This window comes from Dasypus novemcinctus, chromosome 2, assembly GCF_030445035.2.
Source record: "Dasypus novemcinctus isolate mDasNov1 chromosome 2, mDasNov1.1.hap2, whole genome shotgun sequence".
Classification (NCBI taxonomy): Eukaryota; Metazoa; Chordata; class Mammalia; order Cingulata; family Dasypodidae; genus Dasypus; species Dasypus novemcinctus.
In genome coordinates, this window is record NC_080674.1 from 142,209,766 (window position 1) to 142,232,797 (window position 23,032).

General features: G+C 38.6%; 1 protein-coding gene across 2 annotated transcripts in view; it reads left to right on the forward strand.

Annotated features, from left to right (window-relative positions):
- SEC24A (SEC24 homolog A, COPII coat complex component) overlaps nucleotides 1-7,806 on the forward strand; it is a 131,326-nt gene extending 123,520 nt beyond the window's left edge. For both annotated transcript variants that reach the window (XM_058279000.2, XM_058278995.2), the window contains exons 21-23: nucleotides 67-159; nucleotides 2,958-3,061; nucleotides 5,001-7,806. In XM_058279000.2, the coding sequence (XP_058134983.1) occupies nucleotides 67-159; nucleotides 2,958-3,061; nucleotides 5,001-5,115 (312 nt within the window). In that variant the 3' untranslated portion in view covers nucleotides 5,116-7,806. The remainder of the gene's footprint in view (nucleotides 1-66; nucleotides 160-2,957; nucleotides 3,062-5,000) is intronic.
- The last annotated feature ends 15,226 nt before the right edge of the window (nucleotides 7,807-23,032 follow it).

Sequence of the window (23,032 nt, forward strand, 5' to 3'; positions counted from 1 at the left end):
CTCACTGGTGTTTTAACAGAGTCAATGTGATGCTACATCTAACAAAGAATTTTCCTGTTCTCCCAGGTAATGATGCTTTGGGTTGGAAAGAATTGTGGACAGAATTTTCTCAGCCATGTTCTAGGAGTTCAGAGCTATGTATCAATTCCACAGACTATGGTAAGACTGTCCTTCTACTGTGCTTATAGTTGCTTTAAAGGGCGTTTCAAAAGTGGCAATATATGAATATTCCAATATGAGATCCTAATGTAATCCCCAAAGTTTTTTCAAAAAGGAAACTATTCCCATAGATTATGTTTCTCTTCCAACTGAAAATACTCATTTTTTGTTTTACAGGTATTCTTTAGGGGACTTTGCATCACTGAGAACATAGTAATTTAGGGAGAAAGGAGTGAATTTAGTTAATGGCAAAAAAAATAGTTGGTTACAAAAGGCATTAATGTTATGACTTTTGTTTTTGTTTTTGGCAAGTGATTGCATGGTCTTTTTGGCAGGGTCTTTTTTTAATTTTTTAAAATTTTGTGTTTTCTATAGTACACTTTATATGTGTGTGTGTATGTATTTTTTAATTAAAGAAGTTGTGAGCTTACAAAACAATCATGCATAATGTGCAGAATTCCCATATATAACCCCTCCACTAACTATGATCCATAGCTTACATTTAGTACATTTTTCCATACACCCCCTCTTTTTAACACCCTGTATTAGTATTGGGTATGTGTTATAGGTCATGAGAGAATGTTTGCGTATTTGTCCTGTTAACCACAGTCCATCATCTACCACAGGATGTCCCATGCCTTAAATAGTCCATTCAAAGTGTACACTCAATGGCTCTCAGTTTCATCACAGAGTTGTGCTGTCATCACCTCAGTTAATTTTAGAATGTTTTCATTACTCCAAAAGAAATAATCCCATACCCTATATACCCCCCTACTGTTGACCTCTAGAATTGATATAGTGTTTTTTTTGTCATTGCCACAAAAATATTACAGTATTACTGTTATCTGTAGTCCACAAGTTACATTAGTTGTATTTTTCCCATGCATCCCTTTTTTTGGGGGGAGGGAGGTATTGGGCTTGAGCCCAGGACCTTGTGAATGGGGAGCAGGTGCTCAACTACTGAACTACACTCACTCCTCACTATATTCTTTTTTTTTTTTTTGGTCTTTATTTTCTTAATGTTACATTAAAAAAATATGAGGTCCCCATATACTCTCACCCCCCTCACCCCACTCCTCCCATAACAACAACCTCCTCTATCATCATGGGACATTCATTGTGCTTGGTGAATACATCTCTAAGCACTGCTGCATCACATGGTCAATGGTCCACATTATAGTTCGCACTCTCCCCCAGTCCACCCAGTCTCACTATATTCTTAATACCTTGTAATAGAACATACTTGTATTTGTATTATTTTTTTAATACTTTAAAAAAAATTTTCATACTTTAGATTACATAAACGTTACATAAAAAATATTGGGGATTCCAATTAACCCGCCCCCTCCCCTTCCCACACTTTTCCACATTAACAACATCCTTCATTAGTGTGGTACATTTGTTACAATTGATGGACACATATTGGTGCATTTAGTGGCAATGCCATACTTAGTGTCAGTGTGGATTATCGTTTACAAATAGAGTTTACACTCTGTCCCACACAATTTTGTAAGTTATGAGAAAATACATAACGGCCTGTATCCATCATTGCAGCATCATTCAGTACAATTCCAGTGTCCAGAAAATGCCCCATATTACACCTATTTTTCCTTCTTCCTCCTCTCAGAACCTCCTTTGGCCACTGCCTCCACATCAATGCTAAAAGTTCTTCCATTGCCAGAGTAACAATAAGTCTATAGTAGAATAACCATAAATCTTCTCTGATCTGTTGTTCATTCCCCAATCCTGAGGATTCTGGGAAGGTGATGCTTGGCAGGGTCCTTTTAATACTGCTTTGGAGTAATATCTAAACTAATTGTCACACCAGAGTACCTAGTAAATGACAAATAATCAGTGTCACCTGAATTAATATTGATTATTGAAGACTGTAATAATGGACTCTCTTATTATCTGTGTGACCCTTGGACACATCACTAGTAGCCTCTTTTGTAAAAATTAAGAATGTTCTTGCTTATGGAGGAGCAAGTGAAATGATCCATGAGAAAGTACTTGTTAAACTGAATAGCATTTGGATAGTTTTGAATTATAAAGTTAGAATTTATTATAACAGATGGTCTTATTTACAGTGTCATATTTTTCAGTCCTTTCCATCAGTTTGCAACCAACTCTGGAGTATATATTTAATGTCATCACTTTTTCATATATTTGGGTTTATTTCTATTTATAAAAGTCATTAGAGAATTGATATATTTAAAAGACATATCTGGATTATAGCTGAGATATTTACACTAGCTTTCAGGTCTTAAGAAAAACTACTGGACTGGATACCTAGGCAGTTTTAGTATTAAAGCAATGAGAAATAGTCATATTTGTAATAACCACCTGAATAAGTCACTTAATTCTAGATGAGAAGAGCTAGGAAGTTATTGTGAAGATTGGGGTACAAGGAGCCTGCCACTTGTTTTGGTAAATAAGTTTATATTGGTACATAGCCATGCCCATTCACTTAAGTATTGTCTGTGGCTGCTTTACTGTAACAGTGGAAGAGTTAAGTAGTTGCAGCAGAGGCCAAATGACCTGTCAGCCAAAAATATTTACTATCTGACCCTCTAAGAAGTTTGCCTATGCTTGATCTTGAAAATTATGGTTCCTAGGTAATAGCATTGACATCTCCTGGGAGCTTGTTAGAACTGCAAGATCTCAGGCCCCTCCCCAAACTTCCTAAATAAATATCTGTATTTCATCTACATCTCATGTTTCATGTACATGTTAAAGTTTGAGAAGCACTGTGGACGATATATGAGTATAATTGGATATTGCTGGGTTTTGTTTAACAGACAGAACTTCCAGAACTTGATACACCAGAATCTGCCAGAACAGTGGCCTTCATCTCTTGGCTTAGAGAACAGAGACCATTTTTCCCAATACTTTACATAATAAGGTAAGCTGAACTTTTTATTAGTAGTGAAACAGTTTATTTTGCCCTACAAGGACCCATTTTGAGTCATAGATATATGTGACCTATTGCTTATAGAAAACTCTTTAGAACAGGGGTTCTTATTAAGGGGTCCATGAGCTTGAATTTAAGTTCAAAGAACATTATATTTGTGGGGACATGGTGCTAGTATGATATATTTTTTAAATAATACGCAGTATAGTGTGAACTTAGTAAGGTTAACAAATTAAAAACACTCTTCATTATTATGGTATATTGTTTCTTCTGACTGGCAAAGGGGTCCATGGAACAAAAAAAGTTAGAACACCTGCTTTAGAAGAATATAGAAATAAACTATTTCAATAAATATTACTGAATTATGCTTTATATCCATCTATTGGAATTCCTAAACTTTTACTGAGCATGCTAATAAAATATTTAATTATTTCTCTTAATCCCATTATAAGCTTTTCTCCCTACACAAAATGAAGTTTTTAGGGAGTGGATGTGGCTCAAGCAGTTGAGCACCTGTCTCCCACATGGGAGGTCCCAGGTTCAGTTCCTGGTGCCTCCTGGAAAAAACAAACAAGCAAAACAAACCAAAAAAACCCAATTCAGGGAAGCCTATGTGGCTCAGGTTGAGCACTGGTTTCCCACATATGAGGTCCTGAATTTTTCCCCAACTTCAAAAAAATAATATTCATTATCAACCAGCTATCTCAGAGAAAGCATCTAAAAGTAGCTTTTGTCTAAATAAATAAATAATATATTTTAAAAACAAAAATATATGTAAATAAAATGAAAATGAAAATAGCTATTGTCTATCCTCATTATTCATGAATTCTGTCTCACTAAAATTTATTTGTAACCCCAGAATCAACATTTGTAGTGCTTTTGCAGTCATTCATGGACCTGCATAGAGACATGAAAAGTTGAGTCACTTAATGTGCATGTTCCAGCTAGGTCAAGCAAGGCAACCCTCTGCCTTCTTATTTCATCTCTCTTACTTTTAAAAAGTGTCCTTTTCATGGGATATTTAGAGCCACATTTTTGCATTTTTGTATTTTTTGTTGGTGATTTCACTGTTTGAAACAATCCCCCAAGCATAGCACTGAAGTGCTGTCTAGTGTCTAGCATAAAAGCTGTGATGTGCCTTACAGAGAAAATGTGTGTGTTAGATAAACTATGTTCAAGCATGAGTGGTTTGGTCATTCTTTCAAAACAGTTATCTGCCTCCCAATGTAATTTATGATCAAACTTGCTTTAATTTATGGTCAGAGGCTTTGTGTAAATGTTGCTCTAAGATGTTTTGATGGCAGTGATACTGTTTCTTTTTTTTAGGAAGTACTGGGGATTGAACCCAGGACCTCATACATGGGAAACAGGTGCTCAACCACTGAGCTACGTCTGTCTGCAGTGAGAGTTGGTTTTTTCATGTTTGTTTTTAGGAGGTACCGGGGATTGAACCCGGGATCTCATATGTGGGAAGCAGGCCTTCAATCACTTGAGCTACATCTGCTCCAGTGGTATTGTTTCTAAGTGGAACAGTATATGTGGGCAATTTCTAAAATGCTGGTGAAACAGAGATTACATAGGGAATTATTACATGCAAATTTAAGGAGAAAAGAAAAGATATGTCTTTAAACAGGAATACAAATAAAACAAAATCATGTCTTGATCAATTGAGGAAATTTTGTGAACAAAGACTTGCAGGAACCTTACCCTGTGTTTCCCTTAGGGACAATGGTTCATTCAGTGTTTGTGGAAACTTAATTAGAACATAATTACTAAAATAACAAGAATCAACTATATTTGAATGGTAAACGTTATAATGGTTGTCAGAGTTTGTCAAAAGCCTATGACAAATGTGTTTATTTTATTTTAATGTATTAGATACATTTTATCTAATATATATATATGAATATTTTAAACTTTTATTCCTAAGGGATGAAAGTCCAGTAAGAGCAAACTTTCTTCAACACATGGTAGAAGACAGAAGTGAATCTGCGTTATCATATTATGAATTCCTCTTACACATACAGCAGCAAGTGAATAAATGAACAAATGAAGAAATTGGACTTAATTATTTTTAAGGAAATTCACAATAATGCAGAATTTCTGGCAGTATATAATACCTTCCTTTTCCATTAGGTTTGAGGACTAATGTGATGATAAGATGTTTTCACTGTGATTTCAACAAACTATAGCAAATAAAGCACCACAGCAGAGAATCAAACATGAAACTCTGAAAATACTGTATTTTTCAAATCAAAATATATCTACATGATTGGATACCTTTTTTCCTTTGCTGCCAATTACGTTTGAGTTGTTGTAGATTATAGTAGGTGAGACAATATTGCATAGGCAAATTTACATTTTGTAAAATAAAGACTTCTGTATTCAAAATGTATATTTCTCCTTTTCTATTTTTCTGAATTTTTGGCTGCTACATTTAAAACCTCACAAGTATTAAGTGTTGCAGGGAAGTTACAAATCTATCCATCTTTTTAAAATCAAAGAATTTGAGAAGTGAATAGAATGTAGTAAAACTAAAATCTTATCCCCCACGCCTTTTTTTTTTCCCCTTCTTTTTTAAGGGAGGAAAGGATCATCATGTTATCCAAAACTTGAGTAAACTAATTCTAGTCTAGCTTGTGAAGGACATGAAATAACAACATTCAAGCTTTAAAATCTGTCAGTATTCTCAGTACTTTAAGAACAAAGTCACTTTGAATTGAAGTGAAAAACTATAATTAAGTGGTTTTCTGATTTGGCTGCAGAAAGCAAGTGTTATTTTGATAAAATGAGGATGAATGAAACAAATTAAAGTTTTCTTAAATGCTTTCTCAAATGAATTAGTAACAGTTTTCTGAGGAGTTTAATAACGAAATTGGAAGCCACTCATTAAGAAATATTTATTCCTTTTAAAGCATGAATGCTGCTGTTTGATTTGGTGGATTTTAAGTTTATAAAAATCCAATATAATGAAGTTATGAAAGAAACTTATTTCTGAACATGCTTAAGGGGCTGCTGTTTTGATTCAGCCAGAGAAATATAGTCAAAACTATTAAGCGAATTTTGTTTACAAGTAGGTAAATTATTCATCTGTATATTTAAAGTGCTGTGATATAATAATGTCTTAAAGAGTTTGGCTCCTTTTTCAGATTCAGCTTGTGTCATATGAACCTCTGAACATAAAAGATGTTCACGTATGATACTTGAGGAAAAGATTTTTTTGTTTGTTTAAATGGGTTAGAAAATGTGTTTACAATCTTGGTCCATATGATCACAAATGAAATAGTAACTTTCAGGTTTACATCAATATTAGCTGACTTTAACTGAGTTGTTTTGGAATAGGGAAGAAGCAGGTCCCTCTAGATTATATAACTACTGCTTGTCAGCTGAATCAGAATAGTTGTTTGTGTTTTATAAAAATATCATCTCCCTTAAACAGTATTAAGGTTTGTTTTCAGTGTGCAAGTGGTACATTGAACTGGAAGTTTTCTTGAACACTGCTTCATTTATTAGGAAGCAATTTTTAAATAGTGGCAAATTAAAATAAATTTATATTTTCCCCTCTTTTAAAGAAACTTAGAGTCATTATTATGACATTATGTTATTATGTTTCTTAAAATAATTAAAAATTCTCTTCTTAATGTGAATTTTAGATGTTGATATTTGTAAGTCCTTTCTATTAAGTAAAGAATCTTCCAGATGGAAAAGTTTGTGCTTCTAAGTACAATAATCTTCCTTGTACCTCACTACATCCCTATTGTTATTAGCACAAGCTTTGTTGATATATTTCAAAAATTTTAAATTTTGGATATTGTATAACATGTGCAATCCAGAATAATGTTATAAACAGCTAGACCATACAAAATAGAACTTCAGTTGGGATTTGCAATATTTGTTTTCTTCATCTCCAGATAATGAGGGAATGAATGAACCTTTTGGGGATATTGATATTAAGCAGTTATTTTTTGCAATATTGAATGTGTTTTTTAGTTTGATTTTTTTGCTGTGGGGCACTACCTGCTGTCTCATCTTGTATTTTTTGATGTAAAACAACTATATTTACACTATGCCATATTTTTTTTATTGTAGTTGTAAATTATCATGAAAGATCTTTGAATTTTCTACAGCTCTACAACTACTAAAATAACAGACAAGGGCAATCTTGGTATTTAAACCTGAACATGGCGGCAGTTCTACCATAAAAAGTACTCTATTTTTCTAATTTCTAAGATTTTTAAAATAACATTTCTGTGTGTCTGGCATACTAATATTCACTCAAGCAGTACCATTTATTTTAGTTTGCATATATTTTCATTGTTTTTAATTTAATGTATTGAGTCTAACAGACTGTTTTACAATAAGTAGAATTAAAAATTTGTTTCTCCTAATCAAAGATGTATAATAGCTGTTATCTAGGGGACCACCAAATGTGATTTCAAGATTTTGTTAACTATTACAAATATAATCCTTATATAGAAATTTTAATTTTGTAAAGTAGTGTATAATATTGTAACATTAAATTTTTGTTCTTAAATTTAAATATGTATTGATCTTCAATGTGCTGTGTTAAATCTTGCTTCTCTGAAACAAGATTTGTCTTCCTTTTTGCAGTCTGTAATTTTCACTGTTTTATTCCTGTAAAAAAAAAGTCATTTGTAACCCTTGCAAATAATGATTTGATCTGTGCTAACTTATCAACTTGGTTATTCAATATTCAATAAAGTTAATTGAAAGAGTTTATGTATAGCGCTTAGTTATTTAAAGTTATATAAACAACTTGCCAAATCACTGACTAGTGCTATATTGTGTGTCCAACTTAAATAAGTGAAAAACTATTGCTGAAGGCACATTAAATCTCCTAAGTAAAAGTCTGGAAGACCATAAACTGAATTATTGATGCTCACTCCTCAAGGATAGCTGGGTTTAAAATTCTAAATTGAAGGTTATTTTTTTTGCCAGAATATTTTAAGATAATACTCCTTTGTCTTCTGTACCTTTTTGTTATTCATAAGAAGATGACTACTATCAGACTAACTGTTGTTCATTTGAAGATTATTTCTGGTAGATTTTAAGATTTTTCTTTTATCCTTAGTGTTCTATAGTTTTACTTTTCTGGGTTTTGTTGGTTATCTCGCTTTTTTTTTTTTTTTTTAATTTATTTATTTATTTCTCCCCATCCCCTCACTGTGTCTGTTCATTGTATACTCTACTCATCTTCCTTTTTTTTTTTTTGGAGGCACCAGAAACTACTCCTAGGATCTCCCATGTGGGAGGGAGGTACCTAATCACTTGAGTCACCTCCACTCCCTGCTTTGTTGTGTCTCAGTATGTTTTCCTCGTGTCTCTTGTTGTGTCAGCTTGCTATGCCAACCCATCACATCAGCTTGCTGTCTTGCTCATCTTCTTTAGGAGGCACCAGAAACCAAATCTAGGATCTCCCCCGTGATAGGCTCAGTCGCTTGAGCCATATCCACTTCCCTATCTTGCTTGTTCTTGAGTGCATTTTTTAAAATCACTTGGGTTTTTTTTTAAAGATTTGTTTCATTTCCCCCCCTGCCCCCCTCCCCCCATTCCCCCTGTTGCCTGTTCTCTGTGTCCATTTGCTGTGTGTTCTTCTGTGTCTGTCTGTATTCTCAGGCTGTTCTGGGAACCAATCCTGGGACCTTCCGGAGTGGAAGAGAGGTGCCATCTCAGCTCCCCTGTTCTGATACATCTTCTTATTTTCTCTCCTCTTTGTCTCTTGTTGCATCATCTTGCTGCCCCAGCTCTCTCTGTTGGCTGGCACTCCTGCACGAGGCAGCTTTCCTGCACTGGGTGGCGTTCCTACGCAGAGCAGCAATCCTGCATAGAGCTGCATTCCCGCATGGGCCAGCACTCTGTGTGGGCCAGCTTGCCCTCACCTGAGGCCCTGGGAATTGAACCCAGGACCTCCTATATGGTAGACAGGAGCCCAATTGGTTGAGCCACATTGTTTCCCTTCAGAGCATATTTTAATTAATCTGAATATCCTTGTCTAACTTCAATTCTGGAAAATTTTCAGCTAATTTTTTTTCAAATATCTGCTTCTCTGATATGCCTTTTATTCTTTTTTCCCTCCAGAATTCCTATTAGATTTATGTTATTTTATTTTGAGAAAGGGCTGCCAATGTAAAGTACCAGAAATGTTTTGGCTTTTATAAAGGGTATTTATTTGGGGTAAAAATCTTACAGTGCTGAGGCTGTGAAAAGTCAAAATCAGGGTACTATAAGAAGGTATTTCTCATCAGAGTCAGCTACTGTTGATTCTGGGGTCCTGCCATGGGGGAAAGCAATATGGCTGCCCATCTCTGCTTAGGTTTCACCTTTCCCTTCCAGAATCTACCATCTCTTGGAGCACAGCTGTGAGCAATCAGTTATAGGGCTTGTCCCTTTTGGGCCTCAGCTCTTTGAGCTTCAGTTTTCCTGTAGTCATGTCTCTCACATGAAAGAATCAAACATGGCAGCTCCCTTTTCCTGTGTTTGTCTCTCTTTATGTTTCCATCTATATCAGACCCAGCAAGGGGGGCAGAAACTCAACCTGAGTCATGCCTCACTGATGTAGGCCATTCAAAATACTAAAGTGATCTTAACAAGTAATCTAATCAGAGGCTCCTCAACTAAATTTAATGCAGTCAAAGGGTATTACACCCAGAGGAATAGGTTGGTTTATAAACATAATCTTTCTCTTTTGGGATTCATAAAATAATCTCAAACTGGCACATATGTTATAACAGATTCTTTTATTTACTATATCATACTAGAGTTTAATTTCATCTATTTACTTTATTTGCAAAACTGTATTTTTCATTTCTAATATTGGATTTTCTATATGTATGGTTTTTATTTTAATTTTTAAGCTTTTTTATTTATTTCTCTCCCTCCACCCCATTGTCTGATCTCTGTGTCCATTCGCTGTGTGTTCTTCTGTGTCCACTTCCATTCTTGTCAACGGCACCGGGAACCAGTGTCTTTTTTTTTTCTTTTTTTTAAAGATTTATTTATTTATTTAATTTCCCCCCCTCCCCTGGTTGTCTGTTCTTGGTGTCTATTTGCTGCGTCTTGTTTCTTTGTCCGCTTCTGTTGTCGTCAGCGGCACGGGAAGTGTGGGCGGCGCCATTCCTGGGCAGGCTGCTCTTTCTTTTCACGCTGGGCGGCTTTCCTCACGGGCGCACTCCTTGCGCGTGGGGCTCCCCCACGCGGGGCACACCCTTGCGTGGCACGGCACTCCTTGCGCGCATCAGCGCTGCGCATGGCCAGCTCCACACGGGTCAAGGAGGCCCGGGGTTTGAACCGCGGACCTCCCATATGGTAGACGGACGCCCTAACCACTGGGCCTAAGTCCGTTTCCTCAGTGTCTCTTTTGGTTGCGTCATCTTGCTGCATCAGCTCTCCCTGTGTGCAGCGCTACACCTGGGCAGGCTGTACTTTCTTTGTGCAGGGCAGCTCTCCTGATGGGGCGCACTCCTTGCACATGGGGCTCCCCTACAAGGGGGCACACCTGCATGGCAGGGCACTTCTTGCGCTCATCAGCACTGCCAGTGGGCCAGCTCACCACGTGGGTCAGGAGGCCCTGGGTTTGAACCCTGGACCTCCCATGTGGTAGATGGATGCTCTATCCGTTGAGCCAAATCCGCTTCCCAATATCTATCGTTTTTCAATTCATTTCTGCTTGTTTTTGTTCTGTAATGTATTGTTTTTAATGAGTGAAATCCTTTTATTTCTAAACATCTCCCCCCCACCTCCCCGTTGCTGTTTGCTATCTGTGCCCATTTGCTGTGTGATCTTCTGTGTCTCTTCCCTTTTTTTGGTCTTCTTGTTTTTCTCCTCTAGGCTTCACCAGGATTCAATCCCAGGGACGTCCAAGGTGGGAGAGAGGTAGCCTGTCTCTTCTGCCATCCAGTAACTGGTTTTCTTTTGCATCTCACCTTGACTCTCCCCTGCATCTCTTTTGTTGCATCTTCTCCTTGCTGCATTGCTTCCTGCAAGGGCCTAGCTCTCTCCACGCGGGCCTGGCAGGCCTTCACCAGGATTCCCCTGGGGATGAAACCTGGATCCTCCCATTTGGTAGCTGGAAGCCCAATCACTTGAGCCACAGCTGCTTCCCCTCAAACACTTATTTTTAAACTATTGGATAAAATTAATTCCTTCTGGAGTGAGTCCCAGAATTGGACTGGCAGAATTTAAATCTTCTATTTCTTCATGTTTGTTAGAATTTGGGTTTTTTTTTTCCAGTTCAAATAAGCAAGAGGGTTTTTATTTTTGTTTTATTCATCTGTCTGTCCATACTTATCTCAGGATTTTGTAGTTACTTTTCCTGTCCTCTTCTCCAAAACTTACAGGGCTCATGGTAGAGTTTCTGAGCTCCTGTCCTGTAATGATTTAGGGATATTACCATTCCGGTCACCTAGAGTGGGAAGTATAGTTGTCACCTTCTCTTCTGCCTCCCTTACCTCACAGTTTCTGATAAAGCTGAAACCCAGGCCTGCGTGGTTTCATAACAAATGTTATTTTGAACATTCTTGGAAGGAGAATAGGCTTCAAGTACTGAGTTTGGCCTCTTTAAGTCCTGTCTCTTTTGTGGAACACTTTTAGTGCCTATTACCATGTAGGATTCATTGCCATTCACTGCCTGCTTCTGCACCTGACTTCAACTCCACTCTGCATTGTGCTTCTGACGCTTTGATCTGCTGACCTATTTCTCTTGTTTTTGAGTCCATCTATTTTTTCCTCTTTTATATTTTTTAAACAGATCAACTTTATTGATACATATTAATAAAAGTATACAATCCATCCAAAATGTATAATCAGTGGTATTTGGTACAATCACATAGTTGTGCATTCATCACTTTGATCATTATTAGAGCAGTTTCATTATTTCAATAATAATAATAAACAAAAACCAGACAAACAAGGAAATTCTTCACCTCTCAATCTCTGTTTCCCCTGATGTACATAGTTGCTCTTTCTGGCTTTTCTTGCTTATTTATTTTTTTACTTATTTAAAAGAAGTTTTATTGAAATATATTCACATACCATACAATCTATCCAAAGTGTATAATCAATGGCTTTTAGTATAATCACAGTGTTGTGCATTCATCATCACAAAAAATCTTTAAAACAATTTCATTACTTCAAAAAAGAAAAACACCACACCCTTTAGCAGGCACCTCTCAATCCCTCTATCCTTACCCAGTCCTACGTAACCACTAATTTAATTTCGTAAGTTGATTTATATTTACATTTTATATACATAGAATCACACAATATGTAGTACTTTTTGTCTGGTTTCTTTCACTTAGCATAATGTATTTTTTTCTCTGATATTAACATCTTGTGACATTAACATTTGTTCAAAGAAAAACAGTCATATATGCAATATTTCCCATATTCATATTTCACATGAGGTTTTACTATGCTATACAGTCCCATGTTACATTTTTTAGCTTTCCTTTTAGTAATTTACAGGACCTTAGTCTTTCCCTTTTAACCACTGTCATACCCATATAATAGAACTGCCCGTTATAAACATGTTGTGCTTTCACCTTTTCTATTCATTTCCAAAGAGGAACACACAACCTTTGTACCAAATCTGCACAAGTTAACCCTCAGCTTTCCATTCTCTAACCTCATTTTTTTTCTGGTGACCCGTATTCTAGTGATTAACTCCATGAGATTACACAATATATTTAATTCATAATAGCGCAATCATACTGTACTTGTCCTTTTGTGTCTGGCTTGCTTCACTCAGTATAGTGTCCTCCAGGTTCATCCATGTTGTCATAGGCTTCATGACTTCATTTTTTTCTTACAACTGCGTACTACTCTATTGTGTGTATGCACTAGTTTGTTTATTCCTTCATTGGCTGATCGACACCTGGGTAGTTTCCATCTTTTGGCAATCTTAAATAATGCCACTATGAACATTTGTGTGCAGATATCTGTCGTGTCACTGCTCTCAGTTCTTCTGGATACCAATAGTGGTATCGCTGGGTCACGTGGCAAATCTGTTAAAAATCTTTAGGACCTGCCAAACAATCCCCCACAGTACCATTCTACATTCCCACCAACAGTGAATAAGTGTTTTACTTTTTTTTTTTTAAGTTTTTAAAATTTATTTCTCTCCCCATCCTTCCCCCTTCCCCCCGCCCCCAAGTTGTCTGCTCTCTGTGTCCCTTCGCTGTGTGTTCTTCTGTGACCGCTTCTATCCTTATCAGCGGCACCGGGAATCTGTGTTTCTTTTTGTTGCATCATCTTGCAGTGTCAGCTCTCCGTGTGTGTGGCACCATTCTTGGGCAGGCTACACTTTCCTTCGCACTGGGCGGCTCTCCTTATGGGGCACACTCCTTGCGTGTGGGGCTCCCCTACACGGGGGACACCCCTGTGCGGCAGGGCACTCCTTGCTTGCATCAGCACTGCGCATGGGCCAGCTCCACACGGGTCAAGGAGGCCCAGGGTATGAACCAGAGACCTTCCATGTGGTAGGCGGACGCCCTATCCATTGGGCCAAGTCCGCTTCCCAGTTCTGTCTTTTTAATAGTGGCTATTCTACTAGGTATAAAATGATATTTCATAGTATCTTTGATTTGCATTTCCATAATTGCTGGTGATGAGCATTTTTTCATGTGTTTTTTTTGTGTTGTTTTGTTTTGTTGCCATTTGTCTTTGGACAAATGTCTATTCAAGTCTTCTGCCTATTTTTTTTTTTTTTTTTTTAAAGATTTATTTATTTATTTAATTTCCCCCCCTCCCCTGGTTGTCTGTTCTTGGTGTCTATTTGCTGCGTCTTGTTTCTTTGTCCGCTTCTGTTGTCGTCAGCGGCACGGGAAGTGTGGGCGGCACCATTCCTGGGCAGGCTGCTCTTTCTTTTCACGCTGGGCGGCTCTCCTCACGGGCGCACTCCTTGCGCGTGGGGCTCCCCCACGCGGGGGACACCCTTGCGTGGCACGGCACTCCTTGCGCGCATCAGCGCTGCGCATGGCCAGCTCCACACGGGTCAAGGAGGCCCGGGGTTTGAACCGCGGACCTCCCATATGGTAGACGGACGCCCTAACCACTGGGCCAAAGTCCGTTTCCCTGCCTATTTTTTAATTGGGTCATTTGTCTTTTTATTCCTGAGTTTTAAAATCTCTTTATATATCCTGGATATTAAACCCTTATCAGACATGTGATTTCCAAATATTTTATCCTATTGAGTCAACTGCCTTTTCACCCTTTTGACAAAGTCCTTTGGCATGTAAAAATGTTTAATTTTGAGGCATTCCCATTTATTTTTTCTTTTGTTGTGCATGTTTTGGGTGTAAGGGCCAAAAAGCCATCACCTACCACAAGATCTTTAAGATGTTTCTCTACATTTTTATGTTTCTGGCTTTTATATTTAGGTCTTTAATACATTTTGAGTTGATTCTTGTGTAGGGAATGAGACAGGGGTTTCTTTCATTCTTTTGGTTATGGATATCCAGTTTTCCCAGCACCATTTGTTGAAGAGACTGTTTTGTCCTGTTAACATGGACTTGGTAGGTTTGCCAAAAACCAGTGGCCATAGAGGTGAGGGGTTGTTTCTGGACTCTCAGTTCTGTTCTGCTGATCGATGTGTCTGTCTTTCTGCCAATACCATACTGTTTTGACCACTGTAGCTTGTAGTATTTCAAGGTCAAGCAGTGAAATTCCTCTCCATCGCTCCTTCTTATTTGGATGCTTTTAGCTATTCAGATACACTTTCCCTTCCAAATGAATTTTGTAATTGCCTTTTCTAATTCTGTAAAGTAAGCTGTTGGAATCTATAAATCAGTTTGGATAGCCTTGGTATCTTTATGATATTTATTCTTCCAATCCATGGATATGAATGTCTTTCCACTTGTTTGTATTCTTTAACCTTGTCTTACAGTTTTCTGAATATAGGTCCTATACGTCTTATTTATTTCTTTTTTTCCCTGTTCTTCTTTGGTTAGATTGATTCGTAGGTATTTGAGTATTTTTGTTGCTATTGTAAATGGAATTTTCCTCCTTAGATTGTTCAGTACTAGTGTACAGAAACATTACTGATTTTTGTGTGTTGATCTTGTATCCTGCCATTTTGCCAAACTCTTTTATTAGCTCAAGTAGCTTTGCTTTGTTTTTTGTTGTTTTTTTAAAAAGTTCCTCTTTATTTTTTTTTTATTTCTCTCCCCTTCCCCACCCCACCCCTAGTTGTCTGCTCTCTGTGTCCATTCGCTGTGTGTTCTTCTTATGTCCACTTGTATTCCTGTCAAGAGCACCTGGAATCTGTCTCATTTTGTTACATCATCTTGCTGCATCAACTCTACGTGTGTGCTTTTTGTGCTGGGTGGCTCTCCTTACGGGGAGCACTCCTTGCGCGTGGGGCTCCCCTACATGGGGGACACCCCTGCATGGCTTGGCACTCCTTGCGCGCATCAGCACTGCACATGGGCCATCTCATCATTAATTAATAAAATTTAATTTAATTTTCTATATTAAAAGATCTTTCTATAGATTTCAAGGACTTTTCCTTTACTTACTGAAAATTGGTAATAGAATTATTAACTACCCTTATTTTAAGGCTGTTAAAAGGTTTAAATTGGGGAATTACAGGACAAACTATGATTCTTAATTCCCTGGCCTAGAAGATAGAGTTTTAATTTGTCACACCTAGCCCTTCCCTCATAGCTCTTTTAAAGAGAAGGCCCTGGGGGCTGGATAGGTCAAAGAGCCTAGGAAAAACTTTTTCCTTTTCCCAACAGTTTCTGTATTCAGATTTCTATATGACCTTTCCATCCTGCTTAACCTAATTTGGGCTCCTGAAATATTCATTAACATATTTGATTTTTAACAATTTGAATAGAGCTCTTAAGAATTTTCATTTGTTAATTTGATATTACCATCCTGATGTATAAAGATATACACATTGAACAAATAGACATACAACCTGCTAATGTTACTTATAATTTTCATACTCTTAAAAAAAAAAGCTTAACTGTAAAATAACATTCAAATGATCTCTTTGAAGGCTATTTCTAATTAATCTGCACTGTGACCATGCAGTTTTGCACAAGAATTTCATTCCTTTTACTTATTAATTTATAACCAAATTGTTACCAATGCTTTAAAATACAACCTACAACTTTTCCCCTTATTTCAGAGCTCTGCTTATTTTCCATTTTGACTTTGACAAACCTCAGATGCGCAATACTAATTTTAGTATCTACTCACTGAGCTCACTGAGCTCTCAAGGAAAACTTTTTCTTTCTCATGACCTGCTGCTATCAGAATTCTTGATGCTCAAGCTGGGAGGACCTTCACTTACCAGTCCTCAGAGATAACAGGACTCTGGAGGCCACTGAACTGGAAGAGTGGATGTCCAAGCTCCAAGGGCCAAGGATTCCTATCATGCGTTAATTTAATCAAAGGTCATGAGGTCCCGTTGGGCTCTTGCCTGGAGTAGGTAAATTGTAGTCCACAGCTGGATAATCATGAGAGAAAGCAGGGCTGTTAACACCAGTGGAAGGATGGGAGATAAGGGTGTCTCAAATTTGTCTTCCCCTGAGCCTTGCGGGGAGTTGAAGGGGTGTGGGTGTGGAAATTCCCATGGCTACTAACAGGGGAGAGTAGAGTAGTTACCACTACAAAGGTAAAATAACTGTCTTGAAATAACCATAAGCAAAGGCAAACTCAGTTTAGAATTACCAACATATTAATACCAAGCATACAGGAAGGTAAGGCTTGATTTGAAGTAACCATAAATAAGCATAAGTTTAATTTAGAATTACCATCACAATGGTAGGTCTAGGAAAGAAACTAGTCTCAAAATAACCATTATCAAAGTAAGGTCAGTGCTCAGAGATGTATTCACCAAATGCAATGAATGTCTCATGATGATGGAGGAGATTGTTGCTATGGGGAGAGGAGTGAGGTGAGGGGGGTGGGGGGTATATGGGGACCTCATATTTTTTAATGTAATATTAAAAAAATAAAGATGAAAAAATAAGTAAATTAACATTATATGTACAAAATCTTTGGAGTAACGAAAATTTTAAGTTTATGTTAATGAAATTAAGCTAAAGAAGAAAAATTGTAGATATGCTCTCTTAAATAAACAAACACCATTGGTTAGTAAAAAAAAAAAAAAAAGGAAGGTCAGTTTATAATTACCATTACTATAGCAAGTACACACAAAGGTGAGGCTAAACCTGAAGTAACCATAAACAAAGGTGAAATATCTAAGATTAACATCACAATATTAGGTCTTGGCTAAATCCCCCATTAGAGCAATCTCAGCTTTTGCTGTTTTATAATATAAAGGCATCTATATAATCATCTTAACTCCTAGTTACAATTTCTAATAAGTTTTTTTTAAGATTTATTTATTTATTCCTCCCCTCTCCCTCCATTGTCTGCTTTCAGTGTCCATTCACTGTGTGTTCTTCTGTGTCTGCTTGTATTCTCATTAGGCAGCTCCAGGAACCAATCCTGAGACCTTCCAGAGTGGGAGAGAGGTGATCATTCTCTTGCACCACCTCAGCTGTCGGGTCTGCTGCGTCTCTTATTGTCTCTCCTCTGTGTCTCTTTCTGTTACGTTGTCTTGCTGCGCCAGCTCTCCGCATGGACCAGTACTCCTGTGTGGGCCAGCACTCCACGTGGGCCAACTCGCCTTCACCGGGAGGCCCTGGTATTAAACCCTAGACCTCCTATATGGTAGATGGGAGCCCAATTGCTTGAGCCACATCTGCTTCCCTCTTTAAGTTTCACTTCAAAACAAATGGGACACTTTCACTTATTAACTAAGCAACTAAAACAATTTTATTAGTAACATTGCCAAGTTTTTCTGCTTTTCCAGCAGTTGAATTAATTCCACTTGTGATTTATACAATAAATCCAATTGCAAGATAATATTGACATTTAAAGATTCATTTTTTTGTTGTTGTTACCTTTCACCATTATCCAATTTGTCACAAACACCAAACTTGATTTACAAATTCCTAGGCATGGCAGACTGACAAAGTTAAAGCAAGCACAGATTAGAACTGAAGACAGGATTTTACACATTTGGGGTAGGGAAAGAGATTGGATTTGGGTGACCCTGAGGTGACGGTGCCTTTAATGGCAGCAGCTAAAAGATGAGTCTATCCTGGACCCTGCACCTGCTGCTCCTTACCTTCTCCATCTTGGTGTGGTCAGTTAGAAACTGAGATGGCTATTTCTAAAAGGGAGTTAATGGAAGTTGGGGGGCCCAGGGATTTTGCAGCTTCCCACACATATCCAAGGAAGACTGGCTAATAAAGTGAGTTCCTAGGAGGTTGTCCTTCCCTAGAGACAGGAACTACCAGAGGGTATTTTTATTGCTTCTACCAGCTTTCCTTGCAGTAAGGCTGTTTTCATCCTACTTCTGAGTAATTCCCTGAGCTTTTAAAAATTGACCAGTTTGGTAATGCATTTCCTCATCCCTTTACTTTTATTTATTTCTCTCCCCTTACCCTCCACCCCCCATTGTCTGCTCTCTGTGTCTATTCGCTGTGTGTTCTTCTGTGTCTGCTTGTATTCTTGTCAGTGGCACCAGGAATCTGTCTCTCTTTTTTCTATTACATCATCTTGCTGCGTCAGCTCTCTGTGGGTATGGCACCATTCCTGGGCAGGCTGCACTTTTTTCACGCCAGGCAGCTCTCCTTATGGGATGCAATCTTTGCACGTGGGGTTCCCCTACATGGGGACACCCCTGCGTGGCATGGCACTCCTTGCATGCATCAGCACTGCACTGTGGGCCAGCTTACCACATGGGTCAGGAGGCCCCAGATTTGAACCCTGGGCCTCCCATATGGTAGGTGGATGCTCTACCAGTTGAGCCAAATCCACTTCCCTCCTCATCCCTTTAAGGAGACATGATCACATGGTCTCTGGCCCTCAGATCTGTCTGTCCCCTCCTTACCTCTCAACACAGGTTTAACTGGATTTCAGGGTCCCATACGGAGGCCTAGCTATTCTGTGGCCACATGGTTTGGCAGGAAAAGATTAGCCTCTTCCTTTTTAGACCATCAGTGGCAGGTTGTCCCTATTCCTGAGAAGACACCCCAATGGGGAGTCTGCTGGAATGCTGAATAAGCTGCCCATTATTCTAGGGACAAATGGGAAAAAAGTCTTGTCAGCTAATCCAGTGTCCTAGATACTGGCCTGACTGAACTTTTAGACTCCAAACCAAAGCCCCCAAGCTCCTCAAGCCTTGGGGGATTTTGGAGCAAGACTCCAAACTAAAGTGCCCAGATCCTTAAGTCTTGGGGGATGTTTGGAGTTGCTGTTCTGGTTCTGTGTCCTGAAAATGCAGAGAACATGCCAGTGGGTGTCCCTGGGGAATCCTAGGTCTTGGGAAACATCTGGACTCAGGTTCCAAAATCAAATTGAGTTGAAAGACAACATGTTCAAAGAGATAAATGACATCAAGAAGACATTGAGTGAGTGCAAAGAAGAATTTGAAATCCTGAACAAAAAAGTAACAGAGCTCATGGGAATGAAAGACACAATAGGTGAGATCAAAAACACATTTGAGACATAAAACAGCAGACTCAAAATGACAGAAGAAAGAATAAGTGATACTGAAGACAGAATAGTTGAAATTGAAGAGAGAAAAGTGTATCCTAATTGTATTATACCGGTGTCTTCTTGCCTCCATTGTGTCTGATGAGAAATCTGCCCTAAGTCTTACCAGGCATCTGCCATCTGTGATGGTTTGCTTCTCCCTTGATACTCTAAGAATTTTCCCTTTATCTGTGACATTTCACATTCTGAGTAGTATGTGTCTTGGAGTAAGTCTGTTCTGGTTTATTCTGATTACACTACGCTGTGCTTGCTTCATGGACATGTGAGTTCATTTCTTTCATGAGAGTCGGGAAATTTTCATTAATTATTTCCTCAAATACTCAAATTTCCTCAAATTCAGCCATTATTTCCTCAAATACACTTTCCTTGAATTTCCTCAAATTTCCTTTCTTTATAAGGACTCCAGGCATATTGGAGTAGGGCTCACCATTATCCAGTTTGGTCTCATCCTAACTGATAACATCTTCAAAGATTCTAGTTTTGGGTGATACAATTCCATCCATAATACATGGTAACTGGTACACAGTAGGCACTCAAGTTATTGATGGATGAATGAACAACCCCATTTAATATTGAAACTATAACATCCACCCCAAATCATAAGATTTCTTTTTTTTTTTTAATTATTTATTTATTTATTTTAAATTACATTATGAAAAATATGAGGTCCCATTCAACCCCACCGCCCCCGCCCCCCACTCCCCCCACAGCAACACTCTCTCCCATCATCATGACACATCCATTGCACCTGATAAGTTCATCTCTGAGCATCACTGCACCCCATAGTCAATGGTCCACATCATAGCCCAGACTCTCTCACGTTCCATCCAGTGGGCCCTGGGGGGATCTATAATGTCCCGTAATTGTCCGTGAAGCACTATCCAGGACAACTCCACGTCCCGAAAATGCCTCCACATCTCATCTCTTCCTCCCGTTCCCACACCCATTCCACATTTTCTCTGTGGACATTGGATTGGTTGTGTCCATTGCACATCTATGTCAAGTGAGGGCTTAGATTCCATATGGGTACTGGATGCACTCCTCCCGCTTCCAGTTGTAGACACTCTAGGCTCCATGTTGTGGTGGTTGACCTTCTTCAACTCCATGTTAGCTGAGTGGAGTAAGTCCAATAAATCAAAGTGTAGGAGCTGAAGTCTGTTGAGGCTCTGGGCCTGGGTGTCATATTATCAGTCCAGAGATTCAAATCCCCTACATATATCTTAAACCCAGCACCAACTACAATTCCAATAAAGTAGCATGCAAGTCTTTTGAAAAGAGATCCCCTCTGAGTCCAATTCCATCACGCAGAAACACCAGCTCCAAAGAAGGGCTATCTGTCATGGCAGTGAACCCCTTCTGCCATGACCATAGAACCCGTGGGTCTCTTTATCCCTCCAAAGAACCAATACCTGGGGTTGTATCTACCTTATCTGTCTCTTAGACTCTGTTCAGTTGTACATAGGGGTATTCCTTCTGACAACCTCCAGACTCTTTTTTAGAGACTCACAGCCTTATAATCTCATTTCTCCTTTCCATTTCCCCCTTACATTAGGTCAAACAGCTTCCCGAAGTCATGTCATTATATGTAGACAGGTATATTCTGCTGTTCCGCATTGAATCTTTAATTCAAGGTCATTTTCTAGTTGCTTCTTCAGCTGGTATGTGGTAGTGATCCCTCGGTGCCAGGGAGGCTCATCCCCGGGTGTCATGTCCCACGCTGGGGGGAATGCATCGCATCTACACGCTGAGTTTGGCTGTGAGAGTGGCCACATTTGAGTAACATGCAGGCTGTCAGGAGGAAACCCCCAGGCACAATGCTACTCTAGGCCTTGTTCTTATTGCAGGTGTATAGGCTCAAAAGTGTAACCATTAGTATCACGAGCCCACTGTTGGGCCCTCCTTCCTTCCTGGTTCTTGCCGTTGCACCTGGAGGATTGCCGCTGTTCTCCCAGGGCCCACAACAGTGACCCCCCGGCCAGGAGCCCAGTACCCCCCCAGCTGTTGTTTTTGTTTCCACTATGACTATATATAGACATTACCATATACCCTGGGCATATGCCCTGTATAACTCCCTGTCAACCATATATATCCTGTCAATAACATCCCATATCAGTATTCCTCCGCTGCCATTGTTGAACCACTCTGTGATCCAAAACTTCCCGTAAAGTGAATCCCAACATAATGTCAGCTTCAGAAGAGTCTTAGATCACTGAAATTCATATATACAATATACAGTATTTCCCCAGATCCACCATAAAACCTTTTCCCTTGCACAGCAATAATCTTTTAACTTATTCATATCATATTTCCTGAAACTGATGTACAGATTCCAACACTATAGTTTTCAAACAAGGTGACATTTGTGCTTACTATGTGGTCCATATTTTAGGCTGTACAGTTTTCTAAATTTTTTAGTTATCCAAGATTTCTTTTTAACTGTTCCCCATTTCCTTCCAGTTTTTGCTCAAATGCATACACTTATAAAGCATAGTCAAAACTCATTTTGCAATATACATCATCATACATATTCCTTTTTCTATATCATTATTATTGTCTGCCTAACAGTTCACTAATAGCTATTTAAAAGCTACTTATTGGGAAACGGACTTGGCCTAATAGATAGGGCATCAGCCTATCACATGGGAGGTCCACAGTTCAAACCCCGGGCCTCCTTGATCCATGTGGAGCTGGCCCATGTGCAGTGCTGATGCACACAAGGAGTGCTGTGCCACACAGGGGTGTCCCCCATGTAGGGGAGCCCCAAATGCAAGGAGTGCACCCCATAAGGAGAGCTGCCCAGTGCAAAAGAAAAGTGCAGCCTGCCCAAGAATGGCGCTGCACACACGGAGAGCTAACACAACAAGATGATGCAACAAAAAGAAAAACAGATTCCTGGTGCGACTGATAAGGACAGAAGCAGTCACAGAAGAACACAGAGTGAATGGACATAGAGAGCAGACAACTGGGGGGGGAAGAGAAATAAATAAAAAATAAATAAATGAATAAATAAAAGGTATTTATTACTTTCTTTTAATGTTGGAAATATAGGTTAATTGTAATTCTCCACAGTCATTAGTTGATATTGAACATCTTCATGCTTATAGTTTTTTCCTTCTTGGAACTAATTTCCTTACAAATTTTAAGAGATTTTTAAAAGAAAAATATTTTTTAGTTCCTAATATATGTTTTACTGCTGTTTTACCATCAGCAAGCTATGATTTTGTTACATTGCATCCTCATAAATAGGAACTTTTTCTTTATATTAGTTAGCAGTATCAACTGGTGTCATAATTGACAATTTTCCCAATTGTGCTTCTGCACTGTGACATCAACCTGTGATTTGTTTAGAAGGGCAAGATTCTT